This window comes from Peromyscus eremicus, chromosome 4 (assembly GCF_949786415.1).
Source record: "Peromyscus eremicus chromosome 4, PerEre_H2_v1, whole genome shotgun sequence".
Lineage (NCBI taxonomy): Eukaryota > Metazoa > Chordata > Mammalia > Rodentia > Cricetidae > Peromyscus > Peromyscus eremicus.
In genome coordinates, this window is record NC_081419.1 from 37,559,808 (window position 1) to 37,587,729 (window position 27,922).

General features: G+C 41.2%; 1 protein-coding gene across 4 annotated transcripts in view; it reads right to left on the reverse strand.

Annotated features, from left to right (window-relative positions):
- The window catches only part of Ccdc148 (coiled-coil domain containing 148), a 277,459-nt gene that overhangs the window by 162,138 nt on the left and 87,399 nt on the right, over window positions 1-27,922 (reverse strand). For 2 of the 4 annotated variants that reach the window (XM_059260487.1, XM_059260489.1), the window contains 7 exons: window positions 25,645-25,707; window positions 24,623-24,744; window positions 16,007-16,110; window positions 11,293-11,375; window positions 10,939-11,087; window positions 9,402-9,497; window positions 9,148-9,329 (listed from right to left, as the gene is read on the reverse strand). In XM_059260487.1, the coding sequence (XP_059116470.1) occupies window positions 9,148-9,329; window positions 9,402-9,497; window positions 10,939-11,087; window positions 11,293-11,375; window positions 16,007-16,110; window positions 24,623-24,744; window positions 25,645-25,707 (799 nt within the window). Of the gene's footprint in view, window positions 1-9,147; window positions 9,330-9,401; window positions 9,498-10,938; window positions 11,088-11,292; window positions 11,376-16,006; window positions 16,111-24,622; window positions 24,748-25,644; window positions 25,708-27,922 lie in introns of all 4 variants that reach the window. The other 2 variants (XM_059260486.1, XM_059260488.1) reach the window with 1 other exon arrangement.

Here is a 27,922-nt window from a genome sequence, read left to right on the forward strand (position 1 = left end):
ACAAACATCAAAATGTAGAATAATTGCTACTCAAAAATGGGAAATTGGTTCAATTTGTATGATATAATCACACATTATCCTAGTATGCACCTAATAAAAAAATTGCATGTAAGGGATATCTAGTGGATGACTTAAAATGCAGCAGAAAGTCTGTAAACACCACTGAACAAAGGAACAGCAGAGGGGATTAACTAGGGAAGCAGTGGCTCTGTGCCGTTCCCTTTTCATCCACGACACACAGATAGCTGAAATACACAAAGATTTTACTCTAAGATTTAGAGATTAATGTCATTTCTTTTCTTCGCTTATCTCTATTTAAAATTTTTTTCTGAAACATAATTATTTCTGAATTCAGAGACAAATGCACAAACTGAAATTTTCACAGAGTGCTAAAGCACTATCTTGAATGGTACCAAGAAAAAACGATAAATGGAAATAATTAAGTTGAAAAACACGATACTAGCGCATTGGCTATGTTTGTGAAGGCCCGTTGTTAAACAGTATTCAGATTCAGATCTCAGAATATTAATTATGAGCCAACAGTATAAAATTTAATATACCTATCAACAATAAATTATAAATTACTTGTTATCTTGCTGTAGTAGTCTACATATTGACTTTGGATCTGACACAGCTAAATGGACCATCACACAATTATGTCTCATCTATATGATTAATTCATCTAAAGGAGGAAATTAAAGCCACAATCTCTTTAGAATCTAAAACAAGCAATTAAACTCGACTTTGTGTTCTTAATGGCACACAGCCTAAGCAGAATCCAAAGTGCTCTGCCGGCACAATGAATGAAGGGTGAGGTTCCATTGTGTTCAGAGTGTTTTTATAGTGTGTTTTAGTAAATTAGACCATTCTTTAAAGCAGCGCTATCCAAGATGCTACCCTCCAGACACATGTGAGGCTGGACATGGCTGTGCTGGCATGCTCTGTAGTATGAGCATGTTTCAAAAACTTTATTAAAAAGGAGTGTGTGCAATGGCTCATTAATAATTTGAAAATATTTGTTGTATGTTGTAATTTTATTAGAAATATTAGTTACAATATATTTGGAAGAGTCATTTTTTCTTTTTAACTTTTTAATACAACTGGTTAAAATTTTTTATTACATGAGTGGCTCACATATTTCCATTAAACAGCACTGATCTAGGACGCAAGCTGGCTGACCAGCTTCCTAGCATGTGTAAATAGCTTTCTTATTAATGGGCAGAAAGGACCTCAACCACTGAGTTAGGAAGAGCTCAAACTAGGGACATCGCCCTCTGCAGTTACTTAATGTGTAAAATAGCTCTCTCGTTTGTTCCTTTGAGTCTTCCATGGCTCCATATGGGGTCTGGCTACGTAGTCCAGACAGGTCTCAAATTCACAGTCCTCCTGTTTCTGCCTCCCGAGTGCCAAGCTTACACACGGGTGCCTTACTTGACAAAACACAGCTATTAAAATGAGGTAAACTCAGGATTCATGTCCCGGGTACTTGTCATATCATGCAATAGATACTTGTTAATTATCAATGATCTATTGAACCTTTAACTTAAAATTATAAACCCATAATTTGCCTTATAAAATAAGAACCAAATATATCAAAAATGTTTATAATTTCACTAACCGGGGTGACTGTGGTTACTGATTATTTGAATGACTGGGTTTCCAGTCTTTTTTCTGTAATTGAATAGATGTAGATGTCATACTTTAAGAAACACCAAGAGAATTTATATTATATAACCTACTTTGTGGCCCGCTTTTTCCTTACATAACACATATTGCAGCTATTTGTGTCATTAAAAATCCCTATGGATTAGAGGCAGCGTGGGACTGTGTCGTATGGACTCAGCAGGCCAGATGCCATTGCTGCCTAACGGTTGGCTCTTTAGTTAGTGTCTTAGTTTGCTTTCTGTGGCTGTGGTAAACGCTATGGCCAGAAGCAACTTGGGAAAGGAAAAGTTGATTTCATCTCACAATTTATAGTCTATCATAAAGGGAAGACAAAGAAGCTGGAGGCTGGAGCAGATGCGGAGGCCATGGAGGAGAGCTGCTTACTGGCTTGTTCTCCATAGCTTGCTCAGTCTGCTTTCTTCTATGACCCAGAATCACCTGCGGAGCGGTGGCACTACCCAGGGTGAGGCAGGCCCTCCCACATCCATCATTAATCAAGAAAATGCCCCCAATGACATGCCCACGAGCCAATGTGATGGTGGCAATTCCTCAGTTAAGGTTCCTTTCCCTAAATGATGTTGGCTTGTGCCAAGTTGACAAAACACTAAGCAATACAGGTAGTCGTAAAGATTTTGTTACCAGTAGGAAGAGAAAAATTAATACTGAACATACTTGAAGTCAAATATTTATTTCACTTTAGTGATTTTGTCTTTCATTATTATTTCTGATGAGACAAATCTTATTCTCTTTATATTGAGAGAGAGAGTGTGTGTACGTCTGTGTCTGTGTCTTTGTCTGTGTCTGAGTGCACACGAAGAGGCCAGAGTTGATGCTGGATATCTTACCACTCTTCGCCTTATGTTGTGAGACAAGGTCTCCTACTGAACATGGAGCACACCAGTTGTTTGAGACTAGCTGGCCAGTGGACCCTAGGGGTCCTGCAGCCTCTGCCTCCTCAGGGCTAGGATGTCAGATGCATCACTCCATTTGTCTTTTTATGTGGTTGCTGGGGATCTGAACTCAGGTCCTCATGCTTATGTGGCAATCACTTTACTGTCTGAACCGTGTTTCTGGCCTCATATAAAGATGTCCGGTGCCATAGCGTGTGGTTGATATATTGTGCACCCCAATAAAACTTATCTGGGGATCACAGAACAGAACAGCCACTAGATTAGACATGGAGGCCAGGCGGTGGTGGCACACACCCTTAATCCTAACACTCGGGAGGCAGAGATCCACCTGGATCTCTGTGAGTTCAAGGCCACACTGGGAACAGAGTCAGATGTGGTGGCACATACCGTTAATCCCAGCACTTGAGATCTCATGTCTTTGATTGGGAAGGACACACATCTTTAATCCCAGGAAGTGATGGCAGGAAGCAGAAAGGTATATAAGGCGTGAGGACCAGGAACTAGAGAGTTTTAGCAGCAGTTCAACTAAGACCCTCAGGGATGAGGACTCAGAAGCTGTCAGTCAGAGGAAACAAGAACACTTGCTCTTGAAAGAGAAGCTTTCAGTCTGAGGATTCGTGGAAACAGGATTGGCTGAGGAGCTGCCAAGGTGAGGTTGGCTGTGGCTTATTCTGCTTCTCTGATCTTTCAGCATTCACCCCAATATCTGGCTCTGGGATTTTTATTAATAAGACCTTTTAAGATTCATCTTACAATAGTGACCTTTGAAAAATATTTTATGACTTGGAAAAATATCATAGGCCAATCATAGGTAAATAGCCATTTCCCTCATATTGTTTTTTACCCTGGGTAAAATTACAATATGTTTGGCCATTCTTACAAGGTAAATATTTGAGTTTTTTATTTTCCATTTCTTTGATAAGTAGAGAGGTTCATAAGTTTCTGACTCATTTGTGTTTAGAATGACAACTGAAGTTCCAGGCCACTGTGACATCTCATGACCCAGCATCTGAATCACCTGCCCCCACCTCAGTTACTATGGTACATGAATCATTTGTGCTCAGCCTCCTCACAACCCAAGATATCTCTCTCTCTCTCTCTCTCTCTCTCTCTCTCTCTCTCTCTCTCTCTCTCTCTCTCTCTCTCTCTCTCTCTCTCTCTCCTCTCTCTCTCTCTCTCCTCTCTCTCTCTCTCTCTCTCTTCTCTCTCTCTCTCTCTCTCTCTCTCTCTCTCTCTCTCTCTCTCTCCTCTCTCTCTCTCCTCTCTCTCTCGAAATACATGGTAAACAGTGATAGATATCCAATATCAACTCTGGCCTCCATGTTTATACACTCTCTCCTTTCTTTTTATACACCCTCTCTCTTTCTTTCTCCCCTTTCTTCTCCTCCTCCTCCTTCCTCTCTCTGTCTCTCTCTCCCTCCTCTGTGTGTGTCTCCCTCCCTCCCTCCTACCCACCATCTCCCATAAAGCTTATCCCTTACTATATTATTCCCATGAGGATCAAACACATTGCTCACTGTTATTGCTCCCATTTTAAATGAAATTAAAACACAAGCAGAAAAAAACTCTCAAGTCATCTACATTCATTCTCTTCTATCCTTCCCCTCCCACTCACTCAAACCCACTCCAACCAGCCAATTACTTCCCCTTCTTCAATGAAAATGGCTATCAACAATCTCCTTTTAGAGCCAAACACATATCAGTCATTGACTGACATGTGCAGCACTTATTCAGTGGGTCATCACCGCCTCTGCAGATGGTACAGGCTGCTTTCTCTGTCTTCCCTCTCTATCTCTCTTTATCCATCCATCTATCCATCCATCCATCTATCTATCCATCCACCTATCTATATATCCATCCATCTATCTATCTATCCATCCATCCATCCATCCATCATTTATCTATTTGTCTTTTGTTTCTTCTCCATCTTTTCTTTTCAATGACACTGTCCTGCTCACATGTCTTGGGATGAGGGGTTGGCTTCTTTTCTTTCCTGAATTGTTGCTTTGGTGACCATGTCCAATCTCATGCTGATGACTCAGTGTATAACTCCAGCCCATATCTTCTTCCTGGACTCTGAACGCACAAAGCCCAAAATGTTGATATGGATGCCCCAAACTCAGTATGCCCAAGCACCCCCTCCAAGACAAAGCCACCCACTTATAGTCTGCCCACCCCATCTTCTTAGATGCCTCATCCGAACAAGACGCACATGCAGCAGGGAACTCCTGCTGCATTCTCTGGGCACTTTCTTTCATGACCCTTGAAAAAAAAATCTACCTGCAGCTGCCTTGCCTCTACCCTCAAATAGCATCCAAGAGCTCAAGATTTCCCACCACCTTGATCAAGGCCACTGTCACTTCATCTGCTAGCGTGTGTGACAAAACACTAACCAGCACAGGTTGTCCTGCTTCCAGTAAGGAGAAAAAATTAATGCCAAACAGCCTTGAAGATAAACATTCATTTCACTTTAATGACTTTTTCCTTCAATGTTAATTCTGAAGAGACACATTGTAATTCCTCAACATAAAGAGAGAGAGAGAGAGAGAGAGAGAGAGAGAGAGAGAGAGAGAGAGAGAGAGAGAGAATAAAAGTGGAGGCCAGAGTTGACACTGTCTATGTGTCCAGTCTTTTCTTGTGCTCCCACCCCCATCATCATTAAGCACAGGAATTGACAAAGTGATCCTGCTGCAACATGGACCAGGTCTTCTCACTGCACTCTTCTGCTCCACACCATCTAAGACAGTGGTTCTCAGCTGGTGGGTCACAACCCCTTTGTAGGATGAAAGACTCTTTCACAGGAGTCGCAGATCATATATCCTGCACAGCAGATATTTACATTATTATTCATAACAGTAGTAAAATTACAGTTATGAAGTAGTAATGAAAATAATTTTACGGTTGGGGGTTACTACAACATGAGGAACTGTATTAAAGGGTCGCAGCACTAGGAAGGTTAAGAACCACTGGCCTAAGAGCTTCAAGGTCATTCACAGTAAAAGATGAGGTTGGACATGTTTCTAAATACCCTACTTCTTGAGTGAGGATAGAGTTCAATGGTATAGCACTTGCAGAGTAGGTATGAGGACTTGAGTTGAACTCCCAGCAAAATAATACACACACACACACACACACACACACACACACACACACACACACAGACTAGTTTTATCATCCACACTTACCTCTTGAATCTCATCCAGCAATTCTGCTCATTTATCCCAGGGTTCATGGACATGGAACCCTTGTCAGACACACTCATTGGACATGGGCTACAATGTTCTTATGTCCAACGTCTGCATAACCAGCTCTCTCAACCCACTTCATGATTTCACATCAAGGTCACCATCCAACTAAGACGTAGCCCCCATTTTTTTTTTACTCCAGAACAGCAATCTACCCTCTAAAATTCCAGTATATTCTAACTCTAACCTATGCCTTTGTAGTGCTTACCAGCTCCTAATACTGTGGAGCATAATTGCCTTATGAACCATGTCCACACCTCTGTGTGCTGCCAACTTGATCACAGTATGGTGGTTTGCATAGGAATGGCCCCCATAGGCTCATATATTTGAATGCTTGGTCATTAGGGAGTAGTTCTACTTTACAGAGACTAGGAGGTGTGGCTTTGTTGGAGAAAAGTGTGTCACTGGGAGTGGGCTTTCAGAAGTCCAAGCCATGCCCAGTGGCTCTCTCTCTTCCTGCTGTCTGCAATCAGTTAGTTTATCCACATCAGCTACTGTAGCATGATCCTAATTGACCTTAATAAAAACCTGGAGTCAGATACAGGAGTAAAAGCTGAAAGATCAGAGAAGCAGAGCAGCCAGCCACTAGAGTTCTTACCTCTATGAAATCCTCAGCCTGAAAAGAGACCTGAGCTCCTGTCTTCTCTCTGCCCAGCCTTATCACTTCCTGTCTCTACCTCCCTAGTGCTGAGATTAAAGGCATGAGATTCCAAGAGCTGGAATCAAAGGTGTGTGCCACCACTGCCTGGCTCTGTTTCTCTTTTAAACTGGATCAATCTTGTGTAGCCCAGGGTAGCCTTGAACTCATAGAGATCCATCTGCCTCTGCCTCCCAAGCGCTGGGATTAAAGGTGTGTGCCATCACTGCCTGGCCTCTATAGTTAACTAGTGGCTAGCTCTACACTCTGATCTCCAGGCAAGATGTATTTGTTAAAGCACAAACAAAATATCACCACAAGCCACGTCTCCAGACCGTGTCTGCCTGCATGCTGCCATGCTTCTCTCTCTTGATGATAATGGACTAAACCTCTGAAACTGTAAGCCAGCCCCAATTAAATGTTTTCCTTCATAAGAGTTGCTGTGGTCCTGGTGTTTCTTCACAGCAATAGAACACTAAGACAACAAATATTGAGAGTTTTGTCTGATGTATGCTTGTAGACACTAAAGTATTTGCAGGAAAAGGGGAATCATTTCCTTCTTCATCTCGTTTGCAAGTTTATACTTTGCTGCTTACTAATTAATTTACAAAATATCTTTATGTATTAGGTATTTTAATACCTTTCATCTCACATGTTGCCAATGATTTTTTCTATTTGTTGCTTTTTTTCCTTTTTTTTGTCTTAAAAAGTTATTTGTTTTCGCCAAGTGTGTCCCTGCAATCTCACCTGCAATCTCCCTCCCCAGAGCCAACGATTGCTCTTGAGTTCTGTGCATTGCTTCAGACACACAAAGGCAAAACTGTGAGTGGCTGTGTTAAAACCCCTCCCTGCCTCACACAAGATGAACTATACATTGCTATCCTTGGCTCTCTAATCATAGTAACTCCTGGAGAGTGTCTCATTTCATAAATGTACATTTTCCTGCCTTTTCACCTATAAAATAACATCTATGGACATAGTCTACAAAAATAGCCAGTCCTTTTAAGGCTTTTGCTCAGGCTTTCATTGCTGTAGCAAATGACTATTGAAACAATGTGTGCATATATAAGTACATTTGTGTGGCATGTTCTTGAGATGTGGAAATTATTGTGATGAAGGGGATTCATTTTGTATCTGAATAAGTTACAACAAGCATCTATATAGAGATAAATCATTAAATAACAATTAAGTAAAGTTTGAAAGCAAAGAGTTAAGGAGGGTTGGGGAGGATCGTGAACCTAAAGCATGGAATTTGCATAATAATAGCATCAAATTAGGAAAGTTTCTAGTTACAAACAACAAGAAAGCCAAGTCACACTAGCTAAAGATGATAATATGGACAAATCATCCTTATAAAGTATGCACACACTCAGCCAGGCATGGCAGCAGAGCCTTTTAATCCCATCACTCAAAAGGCAGAGGCAGGTGGATCTCTGTGAGGAGTTCAAGATCAGCCTGATCTACATAGTGAGTTCCAGGATAGCCAGAGCTACAGAGTAAAACTCGGATTCAAAAAACCAAAAAAAAAGAAAGAAATTAAATATAAATAATAAATAAAGTATGCACCCACTCCCAAAGATGTGCACATACACAGACCATGAGAATCCTCCCAACACCCAATAACTAGAAGCAAAAAGGAAAATAGTCTTATTAAAGCAAAGTGAGATCCTGATAAATTGGAAGTTCAATTAGTATTATGATTAAGTAGGTCATCCGGTGTGCTGATTAGAGCTTATTTATAGCCTTTATGTGCCTAGCAGCAGATGACTGAGGCAAACCACCTCTCGATTCCAGTTATCTTTCCTCCTCCAAGAAACCAGCCCCGAAAACTCATTTGACTTTACTGTTCCTCTTTTCTTCAATTAATGTTTACATGTCCATCATATTTGGCTAGGGCACAGGTACACATTTCTTTCCCCTAACACTGTCAGCCTTCTACGAGGCAAGTCCATCTTCTAGACTAATCTAGAACTTCCTTCATGAACCTTTTCAAAGGGCTCAAGAGACACTGTTGTCAATTAAGAATTTTTTAATAAATATTCATCAAATAAAACGCATCATTGTTTATATTTAAAACATCGTGGATAATATTGTTATTATTAATAAAGGCTGTTATTAGGATTTACGAGCTTTCTGGTTTTCCAGAACAGAGATGCCCCTGCCTCTGCCTCCCGAGGGCTGGGACTAAAGTTGTGCACCACTACACCAGGCTCAATAAAACTCTTATAAGCCTTGATATCAAGGAAATACTTTGAAAGTAAGAAAAAGCAAAGTAAACACACGACGTTCTTTCCAGTTGGGTATATTGTGCGCGTCTGTAACTCCAGCACTTGGAAGGCTGAGGAAGCAGAACGTAGGTACGAGAGGAAAGGACATGGACGGCTAAGTGAGTTCCAAGCCGCACGTGCTACAGAATGAAACTTGTCTCCGAAATCAAAGGCAGAGGGTGGTGCAGTGGTACAGGACTTACCAAGTTTGTCCAAGGCCCCCGGGTTAGATCCCCAGCACCACAATAAAATAAGATAATAAAGTAAAATAAGGGCCATTCTTTTTACACAACCAACTAGGTCCAAACTATATTGGCTATATTGTAATCACATGTATCTAGAAGACACTAAATCAGAAGTGTAGTGACTGTGAACACAAATTCAAAGCCAGCATTCAGGAGTTGAGGAGTTATATTGGTCACCTGCGTATGTCTTCTAATTGCAGATCAAAGTCTTTAAGTTTCTTTTGATATTTCTCTGTAAAGTTCCAGAACTCAGTAAGGATGGACGATTTCAGATCAGGGTATGGGCACTCCAAAGTCTCCAACTCCATGGGCTCTTCACTGAGCAGGTTAGCCTTTTCTTCTGAAGAATAATCTAGTAACTGAAAGGAACTGTATTTAATAAAAATAAAAAATGGATTGAAAGAGTCAGTTGCGAGTTGCATCACACTTACCTTCACACTCCAGTCTGAAAGGTCTTTTTCTATTTCCTGTCGCTCCTGATCAAGTCTTTCAAAGACAGCCTTGGATTGTTTCTTGACAGAGTCAACCTAGAGGATGTAGCACATAGACAGGAAGTGTGTAAATTACCCCAATTCACTCAAGGTTATTTCTATTGAAAGACACAGTCTCAGAAGCCAGTAGGTGGTGAAAAATTAGAGGAGGGAAAAAACCTTTTGAAGATCTGTGAAGAAGAGGGCTGCCAGCCAGCCAAGGCTCATCAAACAAGCAAGTCTCAGTGAGGATTCCAGACCTATCACCAAAATTGGGCGCACCACGTAATAGTTACAGCCGCCCTGTTCTACATTTGGAACTGTTGATGGGAAAACTTCAATCACACCTTAGCTCTCCACAATCCTTGCTAATAGTCTACAGCTAGGCACAGCTAAAGCTTTTTATTATCTGTGAAAGCAGAGTAATATTATAGTAGCTGACAAGCAGAGATGGAAGTTCAGACCCCACATCTAGCACAACACACTAGCAAGCAAAGGCACACAAAGAGGCGTGCAGAGCCAGGGGATGGTGGCGCATGCCTTTAACCCCAGCGCTCAGGAGGCAGGAGCAAGTGGATCTCTATGAGTTCAAGGTCAGCCTGAGCTACAGAGCGAGTTCCAGGACAGGCACCAAAACTACACGGAGAAACCCTGTCTCGAAAAACCAAACCAAACAAACAAAAAAAGAGACAGGCAGAGAAGGAAAGAGGTGTGAACCCAGAGTGGTGGTTAGGAACAACTGAGACTTATTTGGCCGACAAAGAACTGAGGGACAGAAGGTGGCAGAGCCTGACAGAGAAAACGGCTCGCCTCAGGGCTCTGAGATAGAAGCAGGTTTGGTATGTGAAGGGCACAAAACAAAGGTCAGCCTCTGTGGGACCAAACTCATATGGGATGGGACCATGTCATGTAAGACACATGACCGAAAAAGGAAGGAGATTCTGTGGAGGGGGTTGCAGGTGGGTCTAAGGAGGAGGAAGAGCCCATGGGGAATGTCAGTAGTGAGACAATTTCATCTCCCTGTACTGGGACAGGATCTCAAAATGGGCTGGGAGGAGGGGCAAGGATGAAGGCATGAGGATGAGTTAAAATGTGGGTAAGTACACATGTCCAAGCACATGTTTAAGATGGCGAGGAGCCCTCTACTTGAACACATAAGGCAGGTATTTGCTTCAATTGTTCTATTTGGGACAAAAGAAATGAAATACTACATTATGTTTTCTGTTTGTTTGTTTTCAAGACAGTGCAGGCTGGTCTCAAACTTACAGAGATCCACATTATTTTGTTGTTGTTGTTTTTTGGGTTTTTGTTTGTTTGTTTGTTTTCCGAGACAGGATTTCTCTGTGTAGCTTTGCGCCTTTCCTGGAACTCACTCTGTAGCCCAGACTGGCCTTGAACTCACAGAGATCCGCCTGCCTCTGCCTCCCCAGTGCTGGGATTAAAGGCGTGCACCACCACCGCCCAGCCACGTTATGTTTTTAAGAGGCAACATACTGACCTCTTCCAGAACCACTGCTGAATTGGACCCTTTACGGCAGGGTGCATGCTGGGAAGTGTGGCGCTGTCTCCACAGGTCTGCTCTCAGCTGATGAACAGGGTCGATCACAGCTTTAAGATATGTGCACCATTGTTCTGACAGCTCCTGCTCTGTGTGAAGTGACATTGAATCAAGGAGACACATTATTGTTTTAAGTAAAGAACAGATTGCTAGTTTATAGACTTTTCATATTTGTTTAGAAAAAAATCAGACAGGTGTTATTACGGAAAGAACATGTACAGAGTGGCCAGCTTTCGTAGTTCCAAACAAAATTCCCCTTTGTATATAGGTTCAAAAGAAAAAAAAAAAACTCACCAAAATTCATAAGCTCACAAAAACACTCATTTCCAATGCTCTCCTCACTGAGACAGGATTTTATTTCAGACTCCAATTTACATCTGAAACAGACATGATCTCAATCAATTTCTTTATAGTCATCACCATTCATGTAGGCTTCAATGTGAGTGGGGTAGGAGCAGCCCATCAAATGTGGTTTTGTTCATCTGCTCATTTATTCGAGCCATGTTCCTAACATGGGCAGAAACAATAGCAGGAGCCTGGGCAGTGGCCCCTACAGGTCTAAGCACCCCAGGGCACCAAGAAGCCACCCCACCTGCTCAGGCTTCAGCTCAGAAAGATTCCTGAGGCAGCAGTCGGAGATGAGGGGGGAGTAGTAGCAAAAGCCCCTGAGGAGGGGGAGAGGGTTCAGCCTGGACCTGCAAGGAGGCCACTTAAAGGTCACAGATGATGGGAGTCTGGGTCAGGCAAATGGGAACAAATCCAGTAATGATCAATACATCCTTATAATCTTTTACTAAATTTTTAAAGACATGGTCATTTCTGGAGTAAAACCACACTCACCTCTAGGTGGGCATTCAATACAATTTTTCTACCCCTTGTTTACATAACTAAATCAGAGATTTATTGTTGATGAATACTTTAATATTAAAATGGCATGAGAAAATAGTAGCAATTATAATACTTTAATATGCTTCTTATTTTCATTTTTGCAAACAGGTTTCTGTCTTGAGCTACCTGCAATTTATATAATTGGAATAAAAGCATATTTAACAATTCATGCTATAGTTTTGTGGGGTTATTTTGCTTATCACTGATATTTTACACTATTTCCAAATGGTTTTCATAATTCATATTGTAATATTGGATAGTGTGCACACATATATGTGCCATAACCTTTCAAGCTAATTCATGTATGTGAATAAAGGTGAGAGGCTACTGTAAATGATACTTCTCTACTTCCTAGCAAGTAGTTTTTTCCAGAAATGGGAGAGGATGTACATATGTGTGTGAATGTGAGTACATATGTTCATGTGTTTGGGTGTATGTGCAAAGAGGTCAGAGGTCAACCTTAAGTGTCTTTCCTTCGTCATTGTCTGCCATTTGGAGGCAGTGTCTCTCACAGGTTTGGAGGTCACCCAGTGGGCTAGACTGGCTGGCCAGTGAGTCCACCCTCTGCAGCACCGGGATCATAAGTGCATGCTGTACTCTGAGCTTTTCTTTAAACCTGGTTTCTGGGGATCAAACTCAGCCACTTGTGCATTTAGCCAAGCACTCTACCAACTGAGCTGTTCTCCAGCCTGTTTCTAAAAGCGTATCTGCAACTGTTACGTGTGGGGGGTGCATTTTCTTTTCCTTTTTGTTGTTGTTGTTGTTGTTGTTGTTGTTTGAGACAGGGTTGCTGCTTTGTGTAGTCTTGGCTGTCCTTGAACTCACTCTGTAGCCCAGGCTGGCCTGAAACTCACAGAGATCCTCCTGTCTCTGCCTCCCAAGTGCTGGGATTAAAGGTGGGGGCCACCACCGCCTCTGGCATTTTTGTCTTTTGGGGGAGTGGAGGTGGGGTGGAGTGGGTGCATTTTCATGAAGACAAAGCAGAATTCACTTTAGAGCAGAGTTGTTTACTCATAAAGGTAGCTAGCACTCACAAAACCACTCTTTCTGTTTGCAGGGAGGGAGGCTGAGGAAACCATAGGAGCCCTTATACTGCTTGAAAAGTGAGGCTGGGTGCTCCTTCGGTGATCTGAGGGAACCGAGCCTCCACCCAGAACTTTGGCCTCTCAGGCAAGGATGAGGTGTGCACTAGACTCGAGTGCACCCTTCACCAGGCTAACCCGGTTGCTCTGCAGACAGTAGTATACTGTCTACAAATGATCACACCGAAGCTCACTCTGTGTCACAGAAGGAAAAGGACAGCACGTGCTCCTGGGAACATTGGAGTGGAGTCCACAGGGAACAGGATCTGAGTAAACCTGCTAAATTTCATATAAAAATTTACAACTTTAAATATTAAACAAATTTAGTATTTGGAAGTCTTAACTAGTTCTCTGAGTACAGATTTCAAGGTCCTAACTTGTGTCTGTGTGTGTGTGTACATGTGCACAGTAGAGACCAGAGGTCAGAGGTTGACGTCAGGTGACTTCTTCAATCACTCTCCACCCTATTGTTCTTAATTTTTAAAGATTTATTTATTTATTTTATGTGCTTGAGTGTTCTGCTTACACGTATATATGTGCACTCTGCCTACATGTATGAGGTGCACCCTGATTACAGGTATGTAGGTGCACCTCATACATGTCTGGTGCCATTAAAGATAAGAAGAAGGCTTCAGATTCCCTGGGCCTGTAGTTACAGACAGTTGCCAGATGCTCTGTGGGTTCTGGGATTCGAACCTGGGTCCTCAACAAGAGCAACAAGTGCTCTCAACAGCTCAGTCAATTCTCCAGCCCTCCACCCTAGTTTTTGAGATAGAGTTTCTCAGTCAACCTGGCGCTTGCCAACTCAGCTGGACTTGCTGGCTAAACAGCTCCAAGGATCCACCCGTCCCTACCTCATTAGAACATGTACAGGCCATGATGCCAGGCTTTTTATCGTGTGGGTACTAGAGACCGAACGTGGGTCCTTGTGCCTCCCTCCCAAGCTCTTTACCAACTGCACTATCTCCCAGTCCATCCTCCCTTGGTTTGGACTAGCAAGGCTGGAGAAGGAGAGCTACTTTGATGTGAACGGAATCTTTTGGGGGAAAAAAAAGCCTGTCAGCTCCAAGACGATGGAACACAGGAAACAAATAGCAATTTCAGTGCCAGCTTCCCACATGCTACCTTGTTTACCTTTTGCAGACACTTTAACCCTCTAAACCCAGCCAGGAGTCTGAGCGGCAGCAGGGGAGCAATGAGACCTACTTGGTATGGCTGTTTTCCAGACTGAGGCTAAGCACAGTAACTATTAACTTTGTTGTCTGGTACATACTCAGTTACCAAGGAGAGGTTAAACACCTTTGTACCCCACACCTTCTGCAGGTCTGAGGTCCTTAAATGAGGTCTTTGGGTAAAGCAGAAGAATCTTTTCCTTATTAAGGGAGTATAGATGTGTGTGTGTGTGTGTGTGTGTGTGTGTGTGTGTGTGTGTGTATTTTTAATTTTTTTGTGACAGGGTCTTACTTTATAGTCCAGGTTAACCTGGAACTTGCTATTTATCCCAGACTGGCCTTGAAGTTGTGGCAATCCTCCTGCCTCAGCATCCTGAGTGCTGAGATTACAGGTGCCATCCAGCATATGAGGCAGATTTTCTGAGGTAGACAAATACAGCACTTAAGACTACTAATTTGTTCAAGGTCCCTACATCCCCCATACATCTAGACACTTCCTACCATTAGAGAAGTTTCCTAAGAACACGGAAAATGATGTTAGCATTCTTATTTGTGTTCAGTGTTTAGTCCTTATAAGTTTGCAGATGGTGGGTTCATCCTCATTGGAGAGTTCCTTGCCTCCAACATCTCTGTCCTTCCAACTCAGCCAACAGAATGAATTCCCATAATGCTATGCATATGATTCATCTATCTGGCTCAAGATCAACTCAGTCCACACATTAGGGAGGATGTAGAATGGCCAAGATTTACAAAATGAAAGAGAAAAAGGAAATCCTTCCCAGTGCCTTCCTTCATGTGTGCTTGCATAAGGACCACCATGATTAAAGCTAACAAGTGGCTTTCCACTTTATTGTATTTCAAGTTATGCAAATTTTCAGAAATGTTTTTCCGATGGCCTTGAATATTTTTTTCTCTATTAGAGGTGACATTTGAAGGGCTTGGTGTATCTGATTTGGTTTTTATAGCTGAAGTATATTGTGGAGTTTACAACATTTTATTTCCCTGTTTTAAGTTGTCATAATCTAAACCCCGCGTAAATCATGCACCTTGCACTTCTCGTACAGAGATCACTGCACAGAGTACCAAGCTCTTAGTGACGTGAAAGCACACAAGTCAGAAGCAAAGGGAATGAAATTTGGAAACCTGACTTAGACCAAGATCACAATAATGTTCTGTCTTCCTAAGAATGAGCACATGTAACAACATTTTTAAAAGCACAGTTTATAAATACTACATTGTCAGAGCAAATGGGTAAGTCTTAAATGGGGAGAAAGACATCTGCTTTCTCTTTTGGCCTTTACTTTTGAAAAGAAAATTATTTTTTGCAGAGCTTATAATTAAGATCAAATATCCAATTATTATTTTCTCTTAATTCATCTTTCACTGCTACAAATAGTAACAGGATCTAAATCAAAACTGAGTGAGTCATGGTGGGACACTGAGCCAACACGGAGCGCCTGAACTCCTCAGTTCCTTCGTATTGAGAGCATTTATTAATCCTCTTCTGTGTACCCACTATGAAAAGATGACCATGATGTTTGCCCCGAGGAGCCCCTGCTTTATAAAGAAGCATGTAAGCCAAAGGTGGGCATGTGATATGTGCACACACACACAGCCAGGCCAGGGATGGGGAGAGAGAGAGGTGAGTAGAGGTGACTGTCCTTTCTTTACCCCATCAGGGGGCAAACACCTATCAACACTCTCCCTGCCTTCCAGACCAAGCTAAGAAAATGTCACTCCAATTCAAATGACTCTAAACTTTGATCGTGTGGTTTAACTAACACGGGCCGTTATAGATGTAAATGGATCACAGGAACGCCCAGGAGCCCCCACACATCCCCACTGACGGGGGGGACCCAGCCTCACCTGAGTCCGTTCAGCCGCTCCTGTTCCCGCCACCACACTTGTTTGTGCTGCTTGATCAGCATTTGTTCTTTCGCTGCCTTGGAAGTCTCCACGGCTTTTCTGATCTGCATTTAGAGAGGGAACAAAAGAGCAGCAATGTTTGAACGTTTAAACAAAATAATTTTCCCAGATCCGGGGGAAGAGTTGGGGGGAGGAGTAAAGTGGTGAATACGCTCCAAATACACACATGAACTTCTCGAAGAATTACTAAAGACAGTATGTTTTAGAAATGTATTGCCACAAAGAAAGATTTCCTGGTTTTTGCAATCATCACTCGTACAACCTCTAACACACAATCCACCTAAAATAAGTACTGGATTAAATATTAGGGAGAAGAGAGCTGTGCACCGTGGGGCACGCCAATAATCCCAGCACTCGGGCCATGAGGCAGGAGAATCATGAATTTAAGGCTAGCCTTAGCTAAACAGAGTTTGAGGCTGTCTCAAAAAACAAAATAGCAATAAAAAGAAACATAACATGGCTTGGGATACGTACAATTTGAGAACCTTTTTTAAGGTATGTAAAAAAAAAGTGAAGTTGTTGTGGTTTTTAGTATATTTTTATTGTTTTGTTGTTGTTGTTTATTTTTTTTGCTTATTTTTTAAAAAATATTTACTTACTGTTACTTTATGTGAATGGGTGTTTTGCCTGCATTTATGTCTATGTACTACATGTATGCACAGAGGCCAGAAGAGGGTGTCAGATCCCCTAGACTGGAGCTACTGATTGATGGTTGTTAGTCACCATGTGGATCCTGGAAACCAAACCCAGGTCCCCTGGAATAGCAATGAGTGTCTTGACTGCTGAACCTGCTCTGCTGTGGGATGTTCTGTATGGCAAATGTGTTGCTCTGATTGGTCAATAAAACACTGATTGGCCAGTAGTGAGGCAGGAGGAAGTGTAGGCGGGACAAGGAGGAGAATAAAGCTGGGAAGTGGAAGGCTGAGTCAGAGACACTGCCAGCCACGATGACAAACAGCATGTGAAGATGCCGGTAAGCCACGAGCCACGTGGCAAGGTATAGATTTATAGAAATGGATTAATTTAAGCTATAAGAAAATTTAGCAAGAAGTCTGCCACGGCCATACAGTTTGTAAGCAATATAAGTCTCTGTGCTTACTTGGTCAGGTCTGAGCGGCTGTAGGACTGGCAGGTGAGAGAGATTTGTCCTGACTGTGGGCCAGGCAGGAAAACTTTAGCTACACTGCTCCCCAGCAGTGCCAGGCTGTTTTATTATTATTATTATTATTATTATTATTATTATTATTATTACCCCACTTCCTTCCCAAGGAAGACTTCAGGAGTTTCCATACATTTGTCCCCATTTTGGACACACATTCCCTACAAGGTATTTGGGTAGCATTATTCCCATTTTAAACATGAGGATGCCCAAAGGCCAGAGGATTTGGTCAAAACCGTAACGTTTGTAAATCTCACAGGCGTAGGCCCTTGGTGTTGGATTGGCTTTCATGTGAACCCTCACTGTAAGATGGGAAAGGTTCATTAAATCCACTGTTAGGGGACCTGGCTTTAGTCCCAGCTTCAGTACTCAAGAATAGGACCTGGAGTATGCAACTGCAATCATTCAACTTCACAGCTTTATAAATAAACTTTTCAGACTTAGGCAAATAGTTATTATAAAGTACTTAACAGAGAAATACTGAAAAACTATGGAAGACAGAAACTTAATTTTTCAGCTAAATGTAGTGTGCCGGGAGTTCCATGGCCTTTTAACATGCCACATACAAATGCTTTGGGGACTTCGCAGCCAACTTCTGTCAGGCTTGGGTCTGTCGCCATCTCCCTGGTCTCTGCCCAGGCATAAAGCAGCCTCTTTCTCAAATGCCCCTTTCAGCTGGCTTCTAGATGGGTTCAGACAAAAGAAGATGCCAGCTATGGAAGTTTGGAGGGAGGGAGACAAGACATGGCCAACACATCACGCCCCTCCTAAAGCATTACCCACCCCTCTCTTTTCAGAAGGTTCTCGGGCTCTATAGTGCACTCAATTTTCCCTGGACATGGTTCCAAACAGCTCTGAGGTTTCCTGCCGTGGGATGCGGTACCACCCTGCTTCTTTGTTCCAGCCCTCTGACCTGAGGGTGGCAGTGACTTCAGCGGTTGTTCACCTCTATGGGGCCTCCCAGTCCTCTGCCTCTACCATCTACATAGCCCTCATCCAACACTGAATGCTGCTTGACTCCAGCCCCCAAGCAGTGTCTGATTCTTGGTTAGACTCTGCTTAAAGCCATGTGTACTCTGGACTTTGTATTTCATGTTAACACTTTTAGATATGTATGAATGTACAAATCAAAGCTAGAGAGATGGCTCCATAGTTGAGAGCACTGGCTGCTCTTGCAGAGGACTTAGGTTCGATTCCCAGCACCTACATGGTGCCGCACAACCTCCTGTAACTCCAGCTCCAGGGGATCTGACAACCTCTTCTGGCCTCTGCGGGCACTGTACTCACATGCACAAACCCACAAGGACACACATATACACACAATTACAAAATAAATCAAATAAACCTTTAAAACGGAAAGTACAAATCAGAAACTTGACAAAATATACATATTTCATAACTTCTCTACTAAACTACTTCAGTACTTTAATAGCTGTAAAATATCAATAATGAAGATATAAAAACTGAAGAAGACAAGTTCCAAAAAGGGATCTTCATAATGCACGCTATTTTCAGCTGCTGTTCACTGATTACTTTAACCTTGAGTTTCTCTTTGTGCTGTTCTGGTTTCTGATTCAAAATTAGGGACACGAGCAAACAAATTAATCCAAAGAATGACTTTAAAAAGATGAAGTCAAACCTTTTCCACAGAAGGTTTTGAGAACGTTATAACTATGAAGTTTAAGGAAAATTGGGTAGGAGACAATGGTAAAAACATACAGTTTCTACCTATTGAAAAACTGAAAGAATGGGTATTTCTACGTTCTGACATGGTAGCACTTGAGTTAAGAATGTCGAAAACTTACTTCAAATTTGTAGCAACTACAGTCTCTAAAGTTTCTTGCAACAGACACAGTTTTAAAATTAGATTCCTTTGACATATTTGCTCCATGTTGTACAAAAAATTAAAACACATTGGTGGAGGATGTGAACATATCTTTTATAGCTTAAGGGGAAAAAAAATCAATGTTGTTGCCTTTGGGCCCCGGGAAAGACCAATTAAATAGACTATAAAAGCCAAAAATCATGCTGCTATTTTTGACTAGACACTTTCAATACTTTGTACAACATCTTAATTTTTGTTTTTTGTTTTGTTCTTTTGGAAATTCAGCCATTGACTCCACTTTTATCCTCAGGCCACAAATGAAGAAAAACAAAGCCTATAAAAGAGCTCAAAGATTTAAAGTTATATCTTCATCAGCAGAAATTGCCAGGTGATTTTCATTCAGTTTCCTGGGCAAGAAGCCGTGGAAAAAATCATTTTAAGGTGAGTGATAACTAAGGCAGAATGCTGATGATTTAAAAAATACTTTGAGGGAAAAAATATCAAAAATAATGAATTCATTAAAAGATCAGAAAACAAAAGTCTACGGCATATGACTTATTATGATTATCTAAGATATGAAACCCCAACTAATCCTTTTGAAATACTACAAAAGACCTTTAGGTCAGAGAGTTCAAGTTCAGAAATAAACATCTGCAAGCAGAGTACAGCTGAAGCTACAGTGCACGTGCTTGTACATTTGACAAAATGCACTGGGATGTGCCTTGAGCTCTAGCAATAAAGAACTGTCAACATAACACAAAGGAAAAAACTACCCTAAGATGCAATTCCTCATCTGTCAGGCTGGCAGTGACTCAGATATTTAACAAAGCAGTCCACGAGGCTCTTGTGAAACACGCTCCCTCTTAAATTCTGATGAGAATAGAAAATGATACAAGCCCCACAGAAGAGAATATGGCTATCCATAAGATGTTTTCATTGATTAACTATGACCTAGCAACATCATTTATAGAAATATATCTGAAAACCATCTTGGCAGAAGTGTACAAAATTATTCACTGCAGCACTGTTTACAATAGACAAAGTCTGGGGAACAAAGAGTCCCATCAGTAAGTGTTCCTTCCAAAGCAAATTGAACTTGAATCTGATCAGTTCTCTAGATACAACTACCAATGTACAGGAAATACAAAAAGAAAAACATGTTTAATGACACAATATGATCCAGTTGGCATAATTCAAACTGTGAGGAACCATAAGACCAATAATGTGGCTTCTTCAATACATACACATTATAAAACTACAAGAGCATGGAGGGAACAAAATGAAGCAAATTTACAAAAATGAATTGCAATGTCTGGATTGTGTTCAGATGCCTACTTGAGTAAATTTTGAAAGAATCTTCTGAGGCAATCAAGGAAATTTAATAATACTAACTAGATAAAACAAATTATTGAGAAGTTAACATTTCATACATAGTGGTAGTATGATAGGGCTTTTAAGTTCTAATGTTTTAGAGTAACATACTAAATGTTTATACATGTAATATTATGATGTCACTGATTTGCTTCAGGATAGTTTAGCATGGGGGAGGGTGTGGTAGGATTATAAACAAAACCATGGCCAAAGCTGATCCTGTTTGAAGCTGGATGATGTCACATAGTGACTCAGCATACCATTCAAACTAACTGTATTCATGTGTGTAATTTTCAATAAGGTTAGAAAGACTTAATGGAAGGATATTGGAATTGAGCAAAAAGATATATCCATCCTAAGCAAAGAAAGTCAAAATAATTATGAGGATTGCTTTTAAACTTAATAAATCACAAGTGGAGACACAGTGTAATGCACAAACTGGCCTCAGTTTCCAGCCCAGCTCCACTATGCAGCTTCAGAGTAGAGATCAGTCTTTGGAAAGCTTGATGCTTACCTCAGAGTCTCACCTGGCATCAGAAACTGGTCATGCTCAATGACACAGGGGTTATATAGAACAGCATCCCATCTACCATACACCCCTATGCCAGTAACAACATCCTGCAGCTGAGCAGTCCAGATCTAGCTTGAAGTGCCATTTTTCCTTATGGGTCTACATGTCAACATCCTATCATTCTGTGTTTATTTAATATCGTCTCAGTAAAGTGCTGTGATCATTAACAATGGCTGTTAAGACTGTTAATCTCACCTGTAAAAACTGAACACATACAGTAGTAAAATGAACAGGAAAATAGACATGATTAATACAAATATTCTGAGTGAATTGTTATCTATATGACATTAGAGAGAATTACTCTTTGAACCTGTACATATTTTATAAAAATGTAAGTAATAATATAAGCAAGACTAACAGAGATAACATTGGTAATTCTAGTTAGTATAGGCTGTTTGGCATCTATAATGTTAAAATAAAAGAGCTTTATTTAATTCCCAGCTATTTAATTCTATTTAAGCCCTGAGTCTTTTAAGGAAGTGCTATTTAGAAATTATTCACATCTTTAAAAGTAAATTAAAGCAAAATGTCAATGTAAAGTCTCTAAATTGAATGAGAATAAAAAAGTTCCAAAATTCATGTACAATACATTCCTAACACATCTTCCTTAATCCAGATATAATAGAAATGTAAATTATATGAAGAAAAATCAAAGTGTTAGAAAATTACATAATAGTTCTCAAAACACGTTCATTCTCACTAACCAAAATGCAAAACAACAAACAAGACATTATTGCTTTAAAGGGACGCTTCCTTGTATTATGAGTCTGTGGGGATTACAAAATGGAATCAAAAACTTAACAGAATGATCACTACAGAGCAAGCCATTTCCAGTAATTCAAGAAATCTAAAAAAGGACAAATCTTGGGTACCATTATTTCTACAAAAAAAAAAAATGTAACCAAAAAACTTCTTTGGGGATTACATCCTACTATGAACAAAAAGGTCAGTGATGCTACTTAATATGGCAGCTGAGAGGCGTATCCAGGGGCCTGACATGACATCTAGCAGCTGACACAGAAGAAAGATTTCTCATCTTGTACTTAATGTTAAAAATATAAAGCTTTGAATAATTAAAGTCTTGAGTGTCTGTGGCCTCTGAGAGGGAACAACCACTAAAGAGAAATTAGCCTTGGCCAAATACTGAAGTTAACCATCAGCTACCTAACCAACATTCAAATATATTTTGTGATTCATCTCAAATGGATGAGTGGGTGGATGGATGGATGGATGGATGGATGGATGGATGGATGGATGGATAAAAGTAGGAATAAATATTCTTTTATTTATAAATAAATAAATATTCTCATATTGACAAAGATGTGGAGAATATGTTGTAGTATTTTTACTTCAGAAAGAAACTTGGTGGATATGAACACAGTAAAAATATTCATTAATTTTAGCATATAGGAATTCATCCTCTGTGGTAGAGGGTTCTAACACATGAACAAGCCTCTGTAGGAAGGTTTCATGGTAGCAGGATTTCCAACATCACAGAATTAAAGACACAGTTCACACAGCTTGACTATTCTCAATTCGTTCATGCTTGCCACCTGTTTTATTGTTGTTTTATTTTTGATTTTGAGACAGAATTTCACTATGTGAGCCAGGCTGCCTCAAACCCATAATCTTCCTGCCTCAGCTTCCTGGGTCCTGAGACTGCTTAGTTTTTAAAATCCTCCCCCCACCGTGTGTGTGTGTGTGTGTGTGTGTGTGTGTGTGTGTGTGTGTGTGTAAAATATATGCATGCCCCCATGCACATGTGCAATCGCAGGCATGCAGGCAGGGTAGAGGACATGGGATAGCCACAGTGTCCGCCCTTGCCTTCTACCTTTTTGGAGACAGCATCTTTTGTCGGGTGTTGCCTTTGCAGGCTAGCTGGCCTGTGATCGGCTACGAATTCTCTTTTCTTTGCTTCCCATCTCACAGTAAGAGGGCTGAGATCACAGGTGCAGGAGGCATGTCTGACTTTTAGGTGGCTTCTGAGGGTTAGGACTAGGTTCTCATGTGTGTATGACAAACACTTTACATACTGGTGTCTCCCCAGATGTGCTTAGTTAATGTTTAATTGACCTTGAGAGCTCAAGTCCAGTGATGTTTCCTAAAAAAAAAACTTTCCTAACCATTCCTTTAGGATCAGATCTGGTTACTATACAATGGGAAGTATGTTTTATTGCAGCTTGTATTTAATATAATTTTATTCCCAGGCTTATTTGACAGACCACATCTTTATCCCAGCAAACAGTGCCTTCCACGAGGGCAAAGAAGTACAATATGCTAGTCACACGGGTCTGCAAGCTAAACGTTATGATCTGCAGTGATTCAATAATATAGGAAATAATACAAAGATAACATGGTCAAATGTTAGGAGGAAATAAATAAATATGGGATTTCACAGTCATTCTTACAGTGGAAGATAATAAAATACATATTAAATGTGTATGTATGTACATATGTATGTGTGTGTATACACACGTACGTATGTAGCTGCACATTTTAACTCTGTGAAGTCTCGGAACACAAGCCACAGACAGTTCTTCCAGGAAGATAGTCCTGGGGCCTTTCTGTGAAATGACATGAAATGTCTTCTTACTATGACAATAGTTCACAGTGGACCTGAGCCAGGAAAACCAGGCCCCACTTGTTAAGTAATTGTCTCAGTTTGTGGTGACATAGTGGATGGAGATCTGTAATTTCTCTAGATGAAGGTGTCACATGCGCTTCGCATTTGGAAGAACTGCCTTTTTAAAAGATTAATATTAATAATAAAAGCCACACAAAACCATCCAAATCCTAAAACTTTAAATATAAATGAAAACTTGTAAATTGATGCATTGCTTTACCAGGTTCTTCAATGCAACCAAGCAACAATAACGCAAAATGCTATTTTTAATGAATTCTATTCTTTGCAAAAGAGAAATATACTGCCTGAGTAATCCTCAGAGATTCAAACCTCTAAAATACTATGCATGACCATTTGCACATGGCCCCTTCGAATTTAGCCAAGGTTACCCCTTTCATAGTATTGGACACATATTTGAGGGAAAAAAATAAAGAAAATGCTAAAATAGAAAATATCCAAGGGCATTTTGTTTACATTTATTTTGTGTGTGGACATACATGCCACAACGTGCATGTGAAGTTAGAGGACCACTCTAAAGAGCTGGTTCTCCTTTCCCCATGTGGGTCCTGGGGATGAACTCTGACTGTCAGGTTGACAGCAAGGCCCTTTACCCACCGAGCCACCTCTCTGGTCCCCAAGGGCATATGTATACGGTGTTGGAGAAAGAGAACCCCATCAGGAAATAAACCATGGCTGTCGCTTGCCAGAATATTTTGCTTTTCTCACCAAGTTGGCAATTATTGAAAGCTAAGGAAATAACCATCTTTCCAAAAATAAAGCTGAGTCCAGACTTCATAATGTTACTAAGAATTTGTAATGTGTGTAAATTACATCACATCACTGTCAGGACATCCAATGGACATTAGCTGCTGCTCACTATCATTGGTAGTCGGGGGTTCTAACAAATATTTGGACTGTCGCTTGTTTTTCTATTTTCAATGTAAATACATCATCCCTCCTAACAATTCAATTTAACAAACTTAATTTAAAAAAAAAAAGCCTCTAACCTTCTGCTCTGCGGAAACAGACGCTAACTTCCTGGCTTTGGTTAAGGCACGTAACTGTTGGTAGTCTGCTGGTTTATACCTGAAGTTTCTCATCCCATCTTTCATATGGAGCGCCAGGTTATCTGCTTTTTGTAAAAACAGAAAAATGACAGAGAAATAGTGTCACATCATTCAAAATCAAAATTTATTTATGGGAAAAATATTGAGGTTAGATCGTCTCTCTATTTTTAAAAGCAAATAGAAGATGGTTACAGCAGTCGTGATGTACTTAATCCTCAGGGTCTAGAACCTCTTAGAACATGGCTGCTGTGGCCCTCATGTAGCACTGCTTCCGAAGGGGACAGAAAGAACAACTCTGGGTAAGCTGGATAGAATGTTGCCAGGGCTAGAAACTGAGGCTCCTCAATTTACTTGCATTTCAGACATTTTTTAAAAATATGTGCAGCATCAATGGTAAATATTTAAGCATCACATCTCTATTTATCAAACTACACATGTAGATACTGAAGCATCAATGAATTTCTAACTCAAAAAGTTAAACTTGAAAAATGTTTTTTTCTTAAATTAACACTAAATATGTAATAGCTCAAATAAGATTCTAACTACGTAAAATATTTGTGTACTCTCTACCCAACGACATACAATATACTAATTGACTAAATTAACCTTTTTGATAAATTCCAGGAGGAGGTCCACTAAGGAGGCCAAAGCATAAATCACAATAACCCAAATAATTCTAACAAAAGTGCCTGTTTGCATCAATAGGAATAACTGATATCTGCTCTGAGAGAATCCCAAATGTCCTCAGGAAATTATAGCAGAAAAAGGCAATGGTGTCCTGGCCACAGCTGTGACTAAAGCAGACCCCATGTAAGAGAACTGGCCAGTCACTCAGTGTAAGCAAACCCAATTTTCCTTATTAAAATTTTAGAAATCAGCATTCTCAGTTTGTATCATTTTAAAACTGCATAATATACTGTAAATCAAAAAGGACAGATGGAAGTGGGGGGGGGGCAGAATACCTGGGATGTCATTTCTCTGAATCATCATGAATGGCCAATCTCTTTTATTCATGTTTTCTGTAGCTGTCAAAGAACAAGAGACCATTTAAACATCACAGACTGATTTTCTAATATTTTTAAGAATGTGTTGACTTAATTCCTTTCAAAAGTGAAAGCCCGGAGTGGCTGTCAGAACTCTATATTCCGGAGTATTTTTCTATGCCACTCATCTGTGTGTGTGGGTGCACCCAGCGAGGGTGCACACATGGGCGTGCACGTGTACGTATGTGTGCAAGTGATGGCAAGAGGTCAACATCTGGTGTCATTTCTCAAGAGCCAACCTCCATGGTTTTCAAAACAGTCTCCCATGGGAGCCTGGCAACCCCTGATTAGCCTGCCTCTGCCTTCCCAGTACTGAGATCAACACACAACCCGATCAAGCTTTTCTAAAGAACTAGGGATCTAACTGGGTCCCCGTACTTGTGTGGAAGCGCTCTACCGACTAACCCTTTTTCCTGGGCCCTCCTCTGTGCCATTCTTATTCTTGGTCACCCCTACTCTTTTCCCCCAGTCCTCCTTCATGAAATTGCCCCAACTGATAAATACTTGGTAGTGAGGGAGGGGCGTGTGTCTTGAATTCCTGGAAAGAAACACATCCGTTGAAGAATGAACTCTTCACTTTTACTGTAATACAGTGTGGAGAACGTAGACGTGTACCAGCCAGGTCCCCAACCTTTTCCGGGAGTGACTTACCGCTGTGGCAACTCGGTCTGCAGGCAGCCTCTGCTGTCACCTCCCTCAGTGTTGGAACTGGCTGCAGAGAACAACAGCCTCATCTGAAGGCACACCCTTCTGGGGACAGACAGCCCCAGTCCACTGACTAACAACGCAGGTTATGAAGCAAGCTTGGCCCAACACAGGATGCTCTCTCATGTGGAAAAGGTACTTCACAGCTTCCTGTTGCCTTAGTTTTCACTTGTTCCATCCCGGCTCCTCCCCCTTCCTTTCATAGGTGTGGGTCCTAATAAACACCTGGCACCCCCAAATCTGCCTCAGAACCTGCTTCCTGAGAACCCATCTGCGCAGCACTGAAGTGAGCAGACATCTCTCTAGGAAAACTCACCTCCACAGCAGACAGGTTAATTAAATGGGGTTGAGTTACAGCACCTTTGGTTCATAAATTTTTGTTCCACATACAGTAAGGGAAGCTAAGTCACATCTACTGCTATTTACAGTAACCTAAATCTTAAAGGGAGGAGAAAATAGCAAAGGTCCATGACTTTTTGAAAACCCTGCCAACATATCACGTGTAAATTGCCCACCAGCTTTGTGACTAAGGTCATAAACTCCAGTGTGTAATTTCTCATGGCTCTTTGACCACAAACATTGTGTTTTAAGGCTTTAATAACACCGGCACTCAGCCCTAAGGCTGCTCTCTGCTCACACTCACATTTTATCCAATAAGCTTCTTCTGAAATCCACGTCCTATCTGCTCATTTCCACCGTCATTGTAAGTATCAAGCCACCTCCTGCTTGAATGACACAGCCACACCTCTCCATCTGAATTAGAGAATGCCTCTCACTTCTCTTCATCCTGTTCCTCTCTCTTCCGTGATAATGCCTGTCTGTCCTCACATTTGCATAAGTACTAATTTGATGTTCATCTCCCTCGACAGACATGCGTACTACATCGTATTCCCACTTACAGCTTCTAATGGTTACTCTTCACTGGCAACTTGGTTGAATTTAGAATGACCTAGGAGACACACATATCTATAAGAAAGTTTATCCAGAGAAGTTTAACTCGGGAGGGAACATGTGGGTGACACCATTCCATGGGCCGAAGTCCCACACTGAATAAGAAGGAAAGGGCAGAGTGTGAGTGCCAGCATTCACCTCTGTCTGCTTTCTGATTGTAGACACAAGATGACCAGACACCTGCTTCATGCTTCGACCACCATGCCTTCCCTCTGTGATGGATTATACCCCTCAAACTGTGAGCCAAAACAAACCCTTGAGCTGCTTTTGTGAGACAGTTTATCATAGCAACAAGGAAAGTCATAAATACATATCATCCTTGTTCATTTTTTTGTCAACTTGACACAAGCTGGAGTCATTTGGGAAGAGGAACCTCTGTTGAGAAATTGTGGTTAGTGACCGATGTGGGAGGGCCCAGCTCACTGTGGGTGGTGTCACCTCTGGGCAGGTGGTCCTAGGTGGTACAAGAAAGCTAGTTGAGCAAGCCATGGGGAGTGAACCAGTAAAGAGTGTTCCTCCATGGCATCAGTTCTTGTCTCCA